Source organism: Rhineura floridana, chromosome 3 (assembly GCF_030035675.1).
Source record: "Rhineura floridana isolate rRhiFlo1 chromosome 3, rRhiFlo1.hap2, whole genome shotgun sequence".
Lineage (NCBI taxonomy): Eukaryota > Metazoa > Chordata > Lepidosauria > Squamata > Rhineuridae > Rhineura > Rhineura floridana.
The window spans coordinates 41,704,066-41,720,196 of NC_084482.1; the positions used below are offsets into that span (position 1 = coordinate 41,704,066).

The 16,131-nt window shown below is 39.2% G+C and overlaps 1 protein-coding gene across 4 annotated transcripts in view; it reads right to left on the minus strand.

Moving 5' to 3' along the window:
• Positions 1-15,917, minus strand: part of SMURF2 (SMAD specific E3 ubiquitin protein ligase 2) — a 167,557-nt gene extending 151,640 nt beyond the window's left edge. For all 4 annotated transcript variants that reach the window (XM_061615549.1, XM_061615548.1, XM_061615551.1 and 1 more), the window contains exon 1: positions 15,837-15,917. In XM_061615549.1, coding sequence (XP_061471533.1) covers positions 15,837-15,903 — 67 coding nt within the window. In that variant the 5' untranslated portion in view covers positions 15,904-15,917. The remainder of the gene's footprint in view (positions 1-15,836) is intronic.
• Positions 15,918-16,131: the final 214 nt, after the last annotated feature.

The window sequence follows — 16,131 nt, forward strand, 5'->3', positions numbered from 1 at the left end:
TTCAGGAATGAGGGAACTATCTGCCTCAGCCAGCATGACCCACTGGCCCGGGATTGGTGAGAGCTGTGCTCCAGCAACACTTGGAAGGCCACAGGTGCCCTAGCCCTGTTGTTCATGACTGGTAAGATGTAGTTTGCTTACCTGAGCCTGGCAAAGGGTGGAGTATAATAAGAAGGTACTACTTCAGAAAATGTTGGCAGGAGAAAGGCCTTAGTTCAGTACAAGAGCATATGCATGGTGCGTTTTATACAGAAGGGATCAGGTTCAATCCCTCCCAGCTAGGGATGGGTGAAAAATTCAGTTCAGTTTGCATTTAAAACAGAATTTTATCAAATTTGCACTTTCTGAAACAATATGAGAACCAAAATACAGCCATCATTTGAAATTCACACTCATCCGAATTTTGCGATTCAGTTCTCCAACCAACCAAGCAATGTTTACAAAATGCATATATCGGGGGAAAGTATGCACAAAATGCATATATTGGGGAAATTCACACTAAAATGCTGAAGAATTTTCATACAGGTTTTTTTTAATTGCAAATTGCTGCAGAAATGTGGAGAACCGAATTTAAGACTGGAAAAATTAGAAACTGAGAGAACCAAAACTGACAGATCATTCCATCCCTACTCCCAACTGAGCTGGAAAAGACATCTGAAAAGGAGGGGGTGGAAGACCTTTCACTCCATTCCTCCACAATTCCCATTCTAGGCAGGCAAGTCATGCTAGAAGCTCTCAGGTAGGCAACCACCACACCCCCTGAGGTTTCTTCCATGCCCAGACAGAAGTGTTTTCCTGGGATCCAAGGCAAATACAAGAAGAAACAGAGAGAGCATCCAGCTTACCTGTCTCTCCCCAGACACCAGCATAGCTTGTGTTTCTCTGTCAAACCCCATTTATACACATATGTAACATGAATTATGTCAATCCAAGCACATGAGGAAAAGTCACCTGCAGTTGAAATAAGCAGTACTATGCCAGATTGACCTGTTACCCACATCTACTGTTGTTTCCTTTGATTCATGTAAATTGCATTTAGGTAGCACTACCACTTAGTCAAATCCCTAATTATACAAATGAGCCAAATGTCTTCCAGGCCATGCAGGTAAATTAAGTTTTAATGTAATATGTTTTCAACTGCATTAGTGTTGCATTCTCTATGGAGCTACATTTCAGAATTAAATGATCAGAAATTGTAAGCAATTATGACGTTCTTGCTGTTTGTTTATATATTTAGGCAGCAATCCCATACTGCAATTATTTCTGCTGAGTAGCTTTAGAAAGTACAGTAAACCCTGCCAGTCTGATAGAGATGAAATTAGACAGAACTCTCCCCATATATACCAATGGAAAACTCTGCTGGTCTATTTTTGGCATATCTCCAGATCAGTGTATTGGATTGCTCTGCCCATAATATCGTTGCATACACCCTCACCCCCAAAAAACTAATCTGCCTTAGTTGTAGAGGAAATACATTCCCTACTATCTCCACACCAAATTCATCAACTATAGTTTTCACTATGTTTTTTTTCCTCCTGCACATTCCTTCTAGATATTTGGGAATTGTTCAAGATTTTTGGGTTGATATTTTATTCCCTGTAGGGGTTTCTAATTATGCCTTGCTGGCATTCATAAGATCTCCATCTATAAACTGTGTACAAAAGTAAATCTTTTCCCTGACCTTTAATGAAACCATGATGTATTCTTGCAGATAAATACCCCCCAAAAAATGCAATAGCAAGCACATCCACCCAACCCCATATGTCACAGGGCAGCTTGATCAGAGGGTCTGGCAAGCTAGTTACCTAGAAGAAATTATTATTACTCACACTCCATTAAATGGCATGTGGCTAACTTCAAAGTTGCTATTATGCTGTTTTAAATATTTTTATATTTACATCATCCATGCTGATGTACTTCTAGAATCATCCTGCTGAAAAGGCAAGTGGTTTAAGAATGTCACAGGTGCACAAGCAATACGTTGTATTAAAAGTATAACCAATTACACATTATGATTAGAAGAACTTGACTAATTGTTTCAAACAATGGTTCAAAGAAAATTGCCTGAGTCAAGCATTAAACAGCAATAAGCACATTTCAATCCCTCTCTCTTTAGGCAATAATTACTGTGTTAATGTTGAAAACTATTTACATCAACAGATTTCTGTTATAAACTCAAGAATTAACACTGATATTGTCTCAGGAGGGGGTTGCTTGGAAAGGTATTGTCATGGCCCCGTCAGAGGACTCAGATGAGGATGACTCAGGAGTAACAGCAGCAGACCCAGGAGCAGCAGGAGACACGGAGGAGCCTCCTGAGAATCCAGCTCCTTCTGCCCCTCAGCTGCAGAGCACCCCAGGGACAGCAGAGGCCCTGCAGCCAGACACAGACAGTGAACAGGATACTCCCCCCTCACCTGCAGAACGTAGACAGCAGAAGGTCAGGCAGAAGAGGGGCAGGCCTGTCTCCTTAAGGCCCAAACGCTGAGGGCTCACACCTGCTGTCAACCCTGCTCTTTATAAGGCACACCTTGGCTGCAGCTTGTTGCTGACTGCAACGTCAGGCGTGGCTTTGTGTACACCTAGTTTCCCTGCAGCATCTCTTTGACTGACCTCCTTGGCAATTGATCCCGGACCTCCACTGACCTTGCTTCTGGACTTCTGACTCGGCAAGTACGCTTTGGATAGATAGGCCTGGCAGATTTACAACCCGACTGCTGGCTAAGGACTTTCCTTCCCTGCCAAAGACCCAGGAATTTCCAGCCCCCCCGACACTGCTGATGCAGTGTAGAGCTGACAGGTATAATGTGACGTAATGAAACACAGTGATCCCACCTTGTCTGCCTCACATGTATGTGTAACTATACATCTCTGGACTATGTGTATCAACTCAGTCCAGATTCCCATTGATAAAAACCCCCTCTGTACCCTGGTAATACCTATGTTACTGTAAATCAAAAGTTGTATTGCCAGCATGACATTAGAGGTTGCTTCTCACATTAATAGCAAGTACAAATCTGTCTACCCACTGCATGTATTCAGTGTAATAAGTGAGAACATGCTTGTATTTATTTGTATAAATTGTATGGCCACAATTGGCCATAGGTCCTTGATATGTATCTGGAGTTAGAAAAAGTATTGACCTCACACATCGCATGTGATATACATTCGTGTATACCTGCTAGTTTCTGTAACTTCTTTTTTTTTTTTTCAATAATTTTTATTCAGATTTTCATAAAACATACAAGACAAAATCATAAAACATTCAAAGACAAAAAACAAAATCAAAAATAGTTAAACAAAAAGAAAAAAAGAAAAGAAAAAAAAAAAAACAAAAATAAAAAATAAAGAGTAAAATATTGACTTCCCATTTGTCAAAGATCAAATCAGTTATAAGTCTATAATATATAGCAATCCTGTCTCTTAAGTCATATTATAAAATCACTTTCCTCCAGTAGTTATCTTACTTAATCATCAAATCTCATAAACATTACTTTATTCTTTCCACAAAAAGTCAAAGAGAGGTTTCAATTCTTTAAGAAATATATCTATCAATTTTTTTTTTCCAGATAAGCATATCGATTAATCCATCTCATTACTAATTATGATAATCTTATTGTCATAACCATAGTCAAAATAAACATTTCAATTAATCCATCACATCAGAATCTGTTAGGTTCAGTAATTTCAGTAGCCATTGTTCTATTATCTCTATTAGTTCCATTTTCCATCTTCCATCTTCAGTAGTCTTGTTAAGTCCAGTAATTTCAATATCCAATCTTCCATTATCAGTATTCCATAATAATCTTGCTGTCAAAGCCATAGTCATATAATAAGAGTCTGATGGGAATTACCTCTATCCCAAATATTTTCTTGCCATCCATTCTGAATAAGTTGCTGAAATACTGCTGTAAAATCATATCTCTGTTCTTTTTTTCAAAATACACTGGGTCATCTCTTAAAAGTTTTTCCATTGTCACATGGCTGCAGTTAATTCCATAGATTTTCTCTATAATGGGCTCCATCACATCATTCCAGTCCAGAAGATAATCCATGCCATTGATAACTTTATCTCTAGAATCTTCATTAATTTCTTCAGAGATAACATTGAGTTCCAAACAATAGATTTTATTTCTAAAGTCCATAGACTCCAAATCTTGTTCCTGTTCCACGTTTGTTCCAATCTCCGGGATCTCCTCTCTCACAGGGACCCCTATTCCAGTCTCCAGGGTCTCCTCTCTCACAGGGACCCCTGTTCCAATCTCCGGGGTCTCCTCTCTCACAGGGACCCCTTCCAGGGTCACCTCTCTCACAGGGACCCTTATATCTTTAATCTCCTGCTTCATTTTACTCAATTCAATTTTCGTTATCTCAATCTCATCCATTATTCTCTGAAACATAGTTATTTCCAGATTCTCAGCCACTTTCTTAATTGCCATTTTAAAAGAAAAATATAGGAAAACCACTTCTTATTTCAGCAACAATTGGGTTAATACTCCAAACTTGGTGACATCACAGTATAAACAGAGCAGACAGCCTTATCTCTCCAATAGTTAAGTAAACAAAATGCAGTTCCCAGGATCGAAGCAATTAATGGCAATCGTCAAGAAACAGATTCGTCAAAATAAAATAGACCAAAAAGAGAGTAGTCTCAAAACAGTATAATATTTTTCAAAATAAAAATCTGGAATAGAAATCCCTCTTCTGTGTGTATCTTTAGAATGCAAATCCAGGACAGCTTTTTGCAACAAAAACAGAGATAAGCTATTAATTAGTGCGTAGCAGAGAGAAGTTACGGCTCCCCAGTGAGATGTCAAAAACCGATCAATCTGGCAAATCTCTTTTAAACAGCAACAATTTAAGTCAAGTAAAAGAAAAATATAGAAAGAAGGGTGCTTGCCTGTTAGTGCGTTCTCTCTTAGAAGATAAGATGAACGTTCGCTTTAACAGATAGAGCTTGCTGTTGAAAATCCGTCCCACCTTCGTCGGCTGGACCTCGTCCCATAAATTAATGAGATCTGGTCGTCCCAACAAAAATAGGCTTTGAGGTTAATCTCTTCGTTTCTCCCTACCCGGGAGAAGTTTAATCAGTCAAAAAAAAAAGAAAAAACTGACTGATATATCTGAATAAGCTTCTTTTGAGGCAGGAGCCCGTCTCAAAAGCAGGCACAGGCTAAGTCACCCTTCCCGGAAGTCTAGTTTCTGTAACTTCTGAAGTGGCCTTAGTGAAGATGAAAACCACATTCCAGCATGAAGGCAAATCAGATAGAGAATCCAAACATGTAATACATTTTTAGCATGACTCATTCTGAATAAGAGAGTCATCTGAAATTCAGCTGTTACAAATTTAATATTCTGATTATTTTAATTAAGTAAAGTGTATGAAGGAAACAGCAACTAATTTGCAAATAGTGCTGTGGAACTACTAAAGAAAAATCAGTAACAGTATATTTAATTATATATTATATGTACTTAAAATAACTGAAAGAACATTTCCAAAAGTGAGATTAGCATTTATATCTAAGGATTAGAGCAACTGAAGAAAGTGCCTGCTCATGAAACTATCATCCAGTTAAAGAGAGGGTTTGAGGTTATGTTAATTCAACTAGTCAGTGTTTAATCTTTTAATACCAAATGAAACATGTAGTGCTTAGAAAACTGTATTTTGTTACTCAGAAGTTAAATAAAATCACTATCCAAATTCAAAAATACTTTTTAAAAGATAACTGATGGAGCACAGATCAATAAAATCCTCCATGTTTTTGGAAAGTAACTGAATGAAACTAAATTATTTCCAGATTATTGAATAAACCAAATATATTTTAATTAATATTTGGTGATGCACACGTAGCATAGCTGCAAATGCCTGAATGTCATCCCCACTCTGTCTCTCTCTTTATATTTTATATATACACACACAAACACATTATATTAATTACTATTTGTCTGTGGTTCCTACTAAGCATTTTAACAGTTATAATGCTTTACCAGAAGTGTTGAGTTTTCACAAAAGACCATTATATTTTCACCAATTCTTTCTAAAATTATTATGGATAGAGAAGAACTATGAGACTTTAACTTGCAACCAGTAACTAAACTCTTTAATGTATGAGTAGACAGGATGAGAGCATCAGTCTGCTACATATTCTCCAATATTTCACAGATGAAAAAAGGTACACATGTGTAACACCCATATCACAGCACATTATTGAAATCTCAACACCAGCCTCCCCCATATTTGGGTCCCCAGATATTGTTAGATTATAACTCCCTTTATCCCTGACCACTGGCTACGCTGGCTAGGTCTGATGGGGTTGTGGCCCAACAACATTTGGGGAAGGCTGTTCTATGCTCCCCATTGTATGAAATGGGCAGGGTTGGACCTTTGAAAGACAAGGGAGAGAAAGTTGTGCTAAAGATGGAAAAGGAGATTGCAGAGAAGCTGAATAAACTATTTGCATCCAGTAGTGCAGTGGCATATCCAGAAGTGCAGGGTTCCTTCATGGTAGTCATGCCGCACTTCCTCATAGCCAGGCCCCTTCTAAGATTATACAATAGAATGAGCTTTCAGTTTCTTACTTTGGAGTTCTGTTGAGTGATGGATGCAGGATGAGGGTATATCTTTTTGACATGCTGGGACCCTGCTCCCCAAAAAGCAAAGGGTCTACAACCCCCTGCAACCCTGGACAACTACACCCCTGTTTGCATCTATCCAGCCTTATTCTTTGTACATTGATTTTTACATATGTGAAAATGTACCAACTATTTAAGACCCATTGTTTAAAGATCTGTTAAAAATAGAAAAACATTGACAATTGACTATTATGGTTCAAAAATGTCCCTCATCATCTGCAGCATGCAAAATGGTTGGCTATGCTCTACATGAACACATGATGTGTTCACGTATATGCATGTATTCGCATGTGGGTTAGAGAAAATATACATCCAAACAAGATTTTAGCAAGGCACCTGCAAAAAGTACAAATAGGGACAAAATACAGTGATTGATTTACCAAGGACAGGTAACAAAAAGTGTGTGCTGTTCTGGGTAAATAGGGACCATTGAAGTACTGTATGTTCTGAAGTATGTGCAGCATTCCTACAGCTTTGTGGTATGAACTTCTTTATAACTGCAGAACAGGAAGTCCCAAACTATATGTTTAACTGGGTATTCAAAACTTCACAGGAGGAAAGACTGAGGGAGGAAGAGACACCCTCTTTTCCTCCCTACTTCATGAATACCAGGCTGCATTCACATTCTCAGCTTCATTGTTTTTCTCAATTTGGATCAAAGCTGGGTTGGAGTAAAATGCATCAAAATGCCATACTTCATAAGAAACGACAAACTATGCTCCCCTCCTCACATTTGGGATTATTGACCCTATTTGGGAACAGGATAAATATTTACTCCATAAAGAAGTGATAATTTGCTGTTTAGGGGCAGCAAGAGCCTCAATTGCCAAGCATTGGAAAGATTTCCAAAGTAATTACTTTGAATATCGGTATCAAAAATTGCGGCACATTGCCTTATTAGAGAAACTCACACAGTAAGTGATCATTGCCAGGGGACAAAGTACACAGGATAAGCTTGTGGCTGATTGGCATTGCATTGTTGAGTATACAGGAGTCAGTGTGCATGGTTGTGCCCCTCTTGCAGCATACTCTTGTTTGTGTTTATAGAACTTTGGTGTTGAGAGGGATTCATGGGTAACCTGGAACCTACAAGAAAGATTCTTATAATTTGATATTGTCGACAAGCTAGATTTTATGTATTTGTCTGCTCAATGCTTCCTGTTGATTATGTAATAGTAAATGATTTATTTGTTAACAATTAAAAAATCCAACGGGATTGATACAGGTTAGATATGGATTATGGCTAATGTCACGGGTACACTGCTTCTACGAGCAGTGGGAGCACACTGGATGCAAAGTCAACGGGAGTGTGTACATAGCCCCAGTTGGCTCAAAACAGAAGCACCTTTTACATGGCTGGTCAGTTTATCATTACATGTGTTTGGGAGATAACGTGTAGCTTGGGGCTGAGGATGAGCACAAAAACCCTGTGCAAAAATTAGAGCAGCACTCTGGATTCTGATGTGAGCATTCAAGTATTAACATTGAATTCTGTTAAGTGATCTGTGTTTCACTCTAGGATGATATTACCAAGCAACAAATCCTTTTAAGATGAGGTAAAGAGAACAGTCCCAGAGGGAAGGGAGTGCCTTGCATCACCCAACAACTCACTTTTTGGATTATCACAACACTGACAAGCTCAAAAGGGAGTTTCTTCCAGTCATCCTTCATCTGCCAAAAGGATAGTGATGGCACATGTGTGTCTCAAGAGTGTAAGGGAATGTGTAAAGGCAGGGAAAACAGATGAATCCTTTAGGGTCTTGTCAGGGATATGGATAATCATAAGGGACATATGAACAAAATAAGCTCCCTGTGAAAATACAGGACTCCCTAACAGCTGTCATTTCACAGAGAGATTTATGATTTGTTTGTAAATGCAAAGAAGAATGTGTGGAGAGATGCAGAAAAATTGTTAGCAAGCAAACAATGAATAAAAATACCACCCTCCAAAGTCATCATATGGCACACAACAGGACTTTGGCTCTTGAATTTCCCAGAACGTGTGCATCACAGGTATGCAGATACAGATTGAATGTAGTGCTTTTGATGCTGATAGGCATTCACACATATCTTTAACAAAATATTTTTTTGTTTATAGATTATAGCACTAAAAGGGAAGGACTTCTCTGTACAAATGGTAGAAGATACTGGAGTATTTGAGACGTTAACATTTAAGGAACATTCTTTTAATATTTCTTTGTAAGTTTAATTTTACTTCTCTACTATGACCTGGGAGACCAGGGTTCGAATCCCCACATAGCCATGAAGCTCACTGGGTGACCTTGGGCCAGTCACTGCCTCTCAGCCTCATGAAAACTCTATTCATAGGGTTGCCATAAGTCGGAATCGACTTGAAGGCAGTGCATTTACATTTTTACCAGCAATTAGAAGTGGCATGGATATTGCTACACCACATTCAACAGAGCTACTGTCAGAGCTTTACAAGGAGTCAGAGACAGCTGGGTCCAATTCTAAAGTTGGAAAGGTTCTAATATTCTTGGCCATTCCGTCAGTAGCTAGATCTGGGAGTTTGAGGCTGGAAAAGCTAGAACATGAACTGCAGGATGAAGCAGGCTCTCAGTATTTGTGCTATGCGTGGCCCATCCAGAGGGCACTGCCTTCAGTCCCACGGACTGATGTTGTATACTCTTATGTCATTACCCGTCTGAAGAGGACTCTCACCTGAGCACACGCAGACCATGAGACCACTAGGTCAATTAACAAGAGATCATGGGGTTCCTAGTTAAAGCCCTCTAGGACGTTAACACACTCACATGCTGAACCGATGGATTTAAATCGTTCATCTCAATATACTATTAGGATTCAGTGTGAAGATGCTCAAAGGTCATGATGGCCATTTCTCAACTGGGCCATACAGCGATGTCCTTTTACTGGGTCCGACACACTTATACTGGTTCAAAGGATTAAACTTGATCTTCTGACCTGCAGAAAGAACTGTTTCTGTACAAAGCCACTGAGGCTGGTAAAATTAAGTTCAGGAGAAGAATATATCCTTGCCCACCAAGCTGCAGACACCACTGCCCTGTGAGACAGGATGTGTCTTGGGGAAATTATGCATCTGCAAAGGGAAATGACTGCAGCTGTGGCCACAGGAAAAAAATGTGCAGCTGCCATATAACAGGATTTTCCAAGAGTTAGTCACTCTGTAAGTCCATCCCTGGCATATTTGTAAATGATGTACAGATATTTTGCTCAGCTCCTAATGTGTGTTGATATAACTTTATGTGTTAGTATGTTTATAAAATATATTGCTAAGCAGTGATGCAGATTATTATTCAAACAAGCAGGCACATCTTTAATTAATGGCCCCAAAACTGGAAATAATTCTCTCAGTATCATGCCAAAATAAGAAATCAGAATAAATCTGCCTTGTGTTTAGACCTCACTAATAAATTATGTGTAATTAAATTAACTGAGTCATCCCACTAAGTCCTATATTTAAATAAATATTTTCTATACTTATTTCCTACTCTTCCATTAGAAACTTCAGAGTGGCTTAGAAGGGTGTGTGTCATAGTTTTCCCTCACTCAAGCAGTCCATCCCTGCTTAGGTTCCACGCAGGATTGCATTCTGACTGCAGGGAAAATGTGGTTTTCCTGCAATGGATGCACAATCTGGAAGGAACAAGAGGAGTATCCTCTGAAAAGGCCCTAAGTACTGCTGTTGGAAGGGTGATGAGACTTCTACTGGCAGGTCTACTCTACCCTGTTTGCCAGGCACAAAATGATGATGTAGTTGCTAGAGTTGCCATCAGCTGCTCAAATATACAGTATGGGATATGGGAGACCATGTGGCTAGACGCATTTTGCAAATTATCCTGTTATGTTGAGGATAACATGATAGTAAGCTGACTTGCCCACTTATCATTTTTTCCTTGTCTAACCTACCTGAAATTAAATGGTTAATTGGAATAGTGGGAAATGTAAGATAAATATTTACACATGCCAGATTACAGTGTTGTGTTTGGTCAGGTAATTTCCATTTTGAGGAAATGAGGATGAAACTTTTATACATAAAATTAAGGTCAGGATGATTCCTGATGATCATTGGATTCTGGGATATATTAATGTGTCACATCATACCCTTGTCAGGCTCCTGATTCAGAAGGGAAGGAAAATATAGTCCTAATTCTGTTTTATTTGTCTGTGTTTATTGCACCATTACATCATTTGATCTATGGTTTTATAGACACCAAGGTTTTGAAATTATAGATGTAGATGACGAAGCAATCACAATGTATGCACGCTTATGAAAACTTTATTCTAAAACTTTGGTAAGGATAAAAATATATATTGGTTCAGTGATGTAATGGTAAAGCCAAATACAACAAGAAATCAGAATGTTTATCCCACTCCCAGGTGCTGTAACCCACTCAGCAGTATCTTCACATAATAATTATGATGATGAATACCATATGAACTGTGAACTTGCCCCGGAATTTATTTATCTGTTCATATCCCTGACCTTAATTGTACATCTAAAAATGTCAACTAGCAAAACCATTTCGAAAACAACAATACAAACAATTCTTAGTCATCTGATGTTTTGGAATGCTGAACAGACATATTCATCATTCCAACTATTATCTTGGGTCACTTAGCAAAGGTAAAATGGGCTTGGTTCTCTTTTATAATAGATGAGAAATCTAAGGCTGCATTTTGCCCTGCTGCCTGGTACTGTACAAGTATGACTGAAAAGGCCTCCATGGTAGCTAATTCAGTAGGAGAGCGCCTGTTTTGCATGCAAAAGGGCCCACATTCAGTGTTGCAAACCTTTGGCCATCCTGATGTTGTTGGGCTTCAACTCCTGTCATCCCCAGAAGCAACATATAATTGATAATAGTGCATTAGTGATGGATTTATACTGGACCGTCCACACATAATTCCACTTTATTAGTTGTTCTGTAATGCATTACTACATTATTGCTATCTAGAGGGGCATCCTTGCATTATAGTGCAACAAAACCAGGATTTAAAAAGACAAATCCAAGAACGTGTGGTATGCAAAGCTATCGTATTTACGCAGGAAACTATGAGGCATACACCTATTGGACACAAAGCATTATGACTGCCTCAAAACGTTTGCAGGTGCAAATGATATTGAAGGCACAATCACATCTAACCACCCTGTTAACATTATGAGCATAAATCATGATGAATATCCAATGAAAAAACATCAGGAGAATCCCTTTAAATTTATGCCAGGAGTAGTACTTAACTTACTTGGATTCTGACACACTCATTAAAAACTGATAGCTCAGCGGAACCTGTCAAGGTAGAGCAGAAAAGGCAAGTGACAAAACTCAGCAACAGAGGGTGTGACAGAGCAAGAGTCCAAGACCAGGATACCATATGATGTAAGCAAATGTGAACCTGAGTCCTCTTAGGCTCAGATTGAAGAACCATGTTGGGGATGAGGGAGAAATTCGATTCAGTTCACATTTAAAGCCAAATCTATAAATTTTGCACTTTCTGAAATAATGTGAGAATCAAAACACAGTCATCCTTCCAAATTCGTACTTATCTGAATTTTGTAAAGCAGTTCTCACCCAAACAGTGTTTACAAAAGTACTTATATTAGGGGAAACGGTGCATAAAAATGAATATATTGGTGAAAATAACAAAAATGCATTATATTTGGAGAAATTGCTTGCAAAAATGTGTACATTTGTCAAAACTGCATACAAAAAATGTGTTGATTAGAAGAAATTCACACCAAAATGCCAAATATTTTTCATAAGGCTTTAAAAAAATCATTTTCCCCCCAGAAATGTCTCCACATTGAGATAGAAAAAACAAAAGACTGACAGAACCAAAGTTGACAGATCCTTCCACCCTCCAGGGTACATGCCACACAGCTGCTAGAGAGGGGAAAATGTACACTGTGTCATGAAGGGGAACTAGTGAAGAGGTATTTGTTTAATGTTAAAATGCTCCTTATGTTCATCGGTTTCTCAGAAAGGTTTCTGGGTAAGTTAGCGAAGGACAGTGCAACGAATGTTGGGATTGGGGATTCTCCTTTTCCCCATTGTTTCTAGATAAAAGAAAGGACCATGTAGAGGACTATACGGTGCTTACAAACGGCAGTAAAATACTTCAATGCCATAACACCCTTCTGTTTCACTGATCTAGCAGTATAGTCTAGCAGCAGACAAACCTGAGCCTTGTCTGTTTGTTTAAAATACAACATATGCTCTTGGTTATACCAGACAGAATGTATTTCAAAACTAGTCTGGACAAAGCACATGGTGGGGGGATGCCGTTTGAAACAAATCTGCCTGAGCTGCAGGGAATGGGTGATTACCTGCACCTCGCCCCACTCAAGTCTTTCTTAACTTGGATTCCTAGAATTATTTATTTACTTGGGAAACTGTTTGCATAATGCAAGAGTGTCTTCCCTCATCTCTTTTGCCATTTTCCCTCTTCTACCTAAATTCAAACCTTGCCAGCCCACCTGATTACTCCCTTGGATGGCCTACTATTTTTCACCCATCCTGAACTCTTAACACTATTTGAAAAGGGTGCTTTATAGTGAGTCAGCACCAGGGCTCCTATAGCTCAGGGCTGTCTACTCTTCCTTGCAGACAGTCTCCAGAGTTTTTTTCCAGCTCTGCTATCTGAAATCCTGGTTAGCTAGTGATGCCCAAGGGACTGAGTGGCCTTTGACAGTGTTTTATTTTTTATCCAGGAATTGTTAAAGAGGTTTTAGCCATAACACTGTATGTTCTGATTCACCGCAGAATAAAACTATCTACATAACCCTTTTTACGTTATTGTAACCTGCCCTGGGACCCTGTGGTGAAAGGTGGATAAGAAATAATCCAAAGAGCTCATGGTGGCATACATTTTTCCCCTCTCCATTTTATCCTCACAACAACCCTGTGAGGTTGGTTAGGCTGAGAGGCAGGCTCATCCAGTGAGCTTCACAGCCAAGCGGGGATTTCAACCATGCTCTCCCAAGCCCTTATTCAACACTCTAACCACTTTGCCATCATCATCATTATATGTTGTTGTTTGATTTAAGCCTTTACAAAAATATATAAGCAACTAAGCACCCCTCACAGGCAAACCAGTTCACATGCAGTAACTTTGCTGCATGGACCCCTGTCCAGTGTAACATCTGACCTGGTCCTCATGCAGTTTGGGCACTTTGAACCACATCAGCACAAACCTTGACATTGCAGAAGAGGTTATATTGGCCTGGTTAAATGTCTCCTGAAATACATAGGGAGGCCCTTCACATAAACCACTTGTCAGTAAAGCTGCCCACATGCGGTTACTTGAATATATTAACATTAAGAAAGGCTTTCTTTTTTTTTAATTTTGAAGACTAATTGATACTTCTCCCTGCTGGTTGTAAAGAAACATGCCAGCATGTCTCCCCTCCCCAACACACACGTGCACTCGAGGTCTAGCCGAGTGATTAGTTGTGTCAGAATATGGTTGAGAATTTACACTGAAATTACACATCCCACTGAAAGCCACAGTGTGGATAGACATTCAGCTGTGCAGTCCCTGTGCCACACCAAGACATTTTGCTGCCTGAAATGATGTCCTCCTCCTCCACCACCACCACCGGTTTAAAAAGGCTTGCTGCACCATTCACCTATTTATTCTTATTTCAAATATTTCTTCATCAAAAGGTTCCAGAGTGGTGCACAAAAGTGTGAAAAAATTAATCAGCAACATATGAATACAAGTTAAAGCCAACAAATAAGCGTTAAGGAATTCAGCAACAAAGCACAAGCAAGAAACCCAACAAAGCTAAAAACGGTTTTTTGTTCTTTTAAAAAATCTATAATCTATTCCTTGCTGCATTTTGTGTGTGTGTGTGGGGGGGGAATGTTACTCTGCATAAATACTATCCCTATGGTAAGTTATACTGGCTGAAACTGTTCTTTTTCTAGCCACAAGAGGAAATTTAAAAGTGTGAGGAGGTGATTCAAAGTCCCTCCCCATTCCTAGAGAGTGTATTCAGAAAGTAAGAATGTCACGTTCAATCTGAGTATTGTTTCTGATCTAAGATGGGGAGCGGAGAGAAAGAAGGAAGGGAGGGAGACATTTTATGTGAAATTGCTGCTTCTGATTAATCCATAGTATTAAGAGAAGGATTGCTCTGAATGGAATTGGATGTCTATGGCCCAAAGCTGTGTAGCCATTAATGAAAGTATTGTTTTTACATCTGCTTTATATAGTGGGTGAAGGTAACATTATCTAGATGATGGATAAGCACTTTGGAGATTCCTCTCCAAGGTTTTCTGGTAAACCCAGTGCACTCAGACTTCTCTGTTTGCCAAACTGCACTCCCATGGGCCCAAAAGGTTGCAACACAGAGAAAAAAAATGTGTTGAGGATTTGATATTACAAAATGGTCAAGGCCCTCCAAGACTTCATAGTGGAGAACAAAATAAGGTGCAAAAGAATCACTTACTACTTTAAACAACAAAAATCACTCATCCTCAAGATTTTAATGCAGCAGCACAAGCAGGCTATAAGGAAAGCACACTTAAATGTAGGATGGATTTCACTTAAACTCCCACACACAGAGATATGTGCATATTATTTTGCTTACACATCATTTTTATGTTTAGCTAGTTGTACGTATTTAACTGATTATTGCAAGATTTAGATTTGTATAGCAGAATTTAGCAACAGCTAAGCAAACCTACACAAGTTTCTTCCACCTTCCCTTTTCCAGTTCAACCCTCCCTGCCCCATTCAGTTCATGGACCTATATCCATGTCTTTTAAGTGACCCTTCCTCAAAGCAATAGATGAACTGCACCCTAGTAAATAGCTGTGCAGTTCTTTACAAGACCTCCAGCTTCTTTCCTGGAACCAGATAGTGACTTCCTCTGCCTGAGGTTCTACTAGAAAACACAAAATCCCCATGTAGACATTAAGCTTTTAAGATGGAATATTGGCCAGTCATTTTCTGCAGCCTAATGACCTACCTTCCTGGGTTTTTATGTAAAGATAAAATGAGGGGAGGCAGCTTGGAAGAAAAGGAGAATAAACGTTAATGAATTTATGAAATGACTATCTCTTCTAATCATTTGTTTGTTGTTCTTACTGAATTCTTAGCCTGTAATGTCTCCATTGGGAAGAGGCCAGACGGTGAGACACTGAGATATGGGGCTCATCTACATGGGAGCATTTATTCATAGGAAATACACTTTTTACCTTTGCTTTTCATTTGCATCATCTGCAGTTCCTGCTCAAAAGTGAGCTGCCAATCACTTTTTTCCATTTGCACAAGCAGGCATTCCTCTGGGAAGGATTAGTATCACTTTTTCCTTGTGGCCCTGCCCTCTAATTATACATTTCCACTCCCTCTGGTTGCTAAGGTGGCCAAGCATGCTCAGTCTATTCGACAGCTGCAGTAGGTTCCTTTAGTACTATAGGGCCCACCCATGTAGCTGGTCATGCTCTTGACCTTGTGTTTGCCTCAGGAGGGGAGGAAAGTGCTCTGAAAATA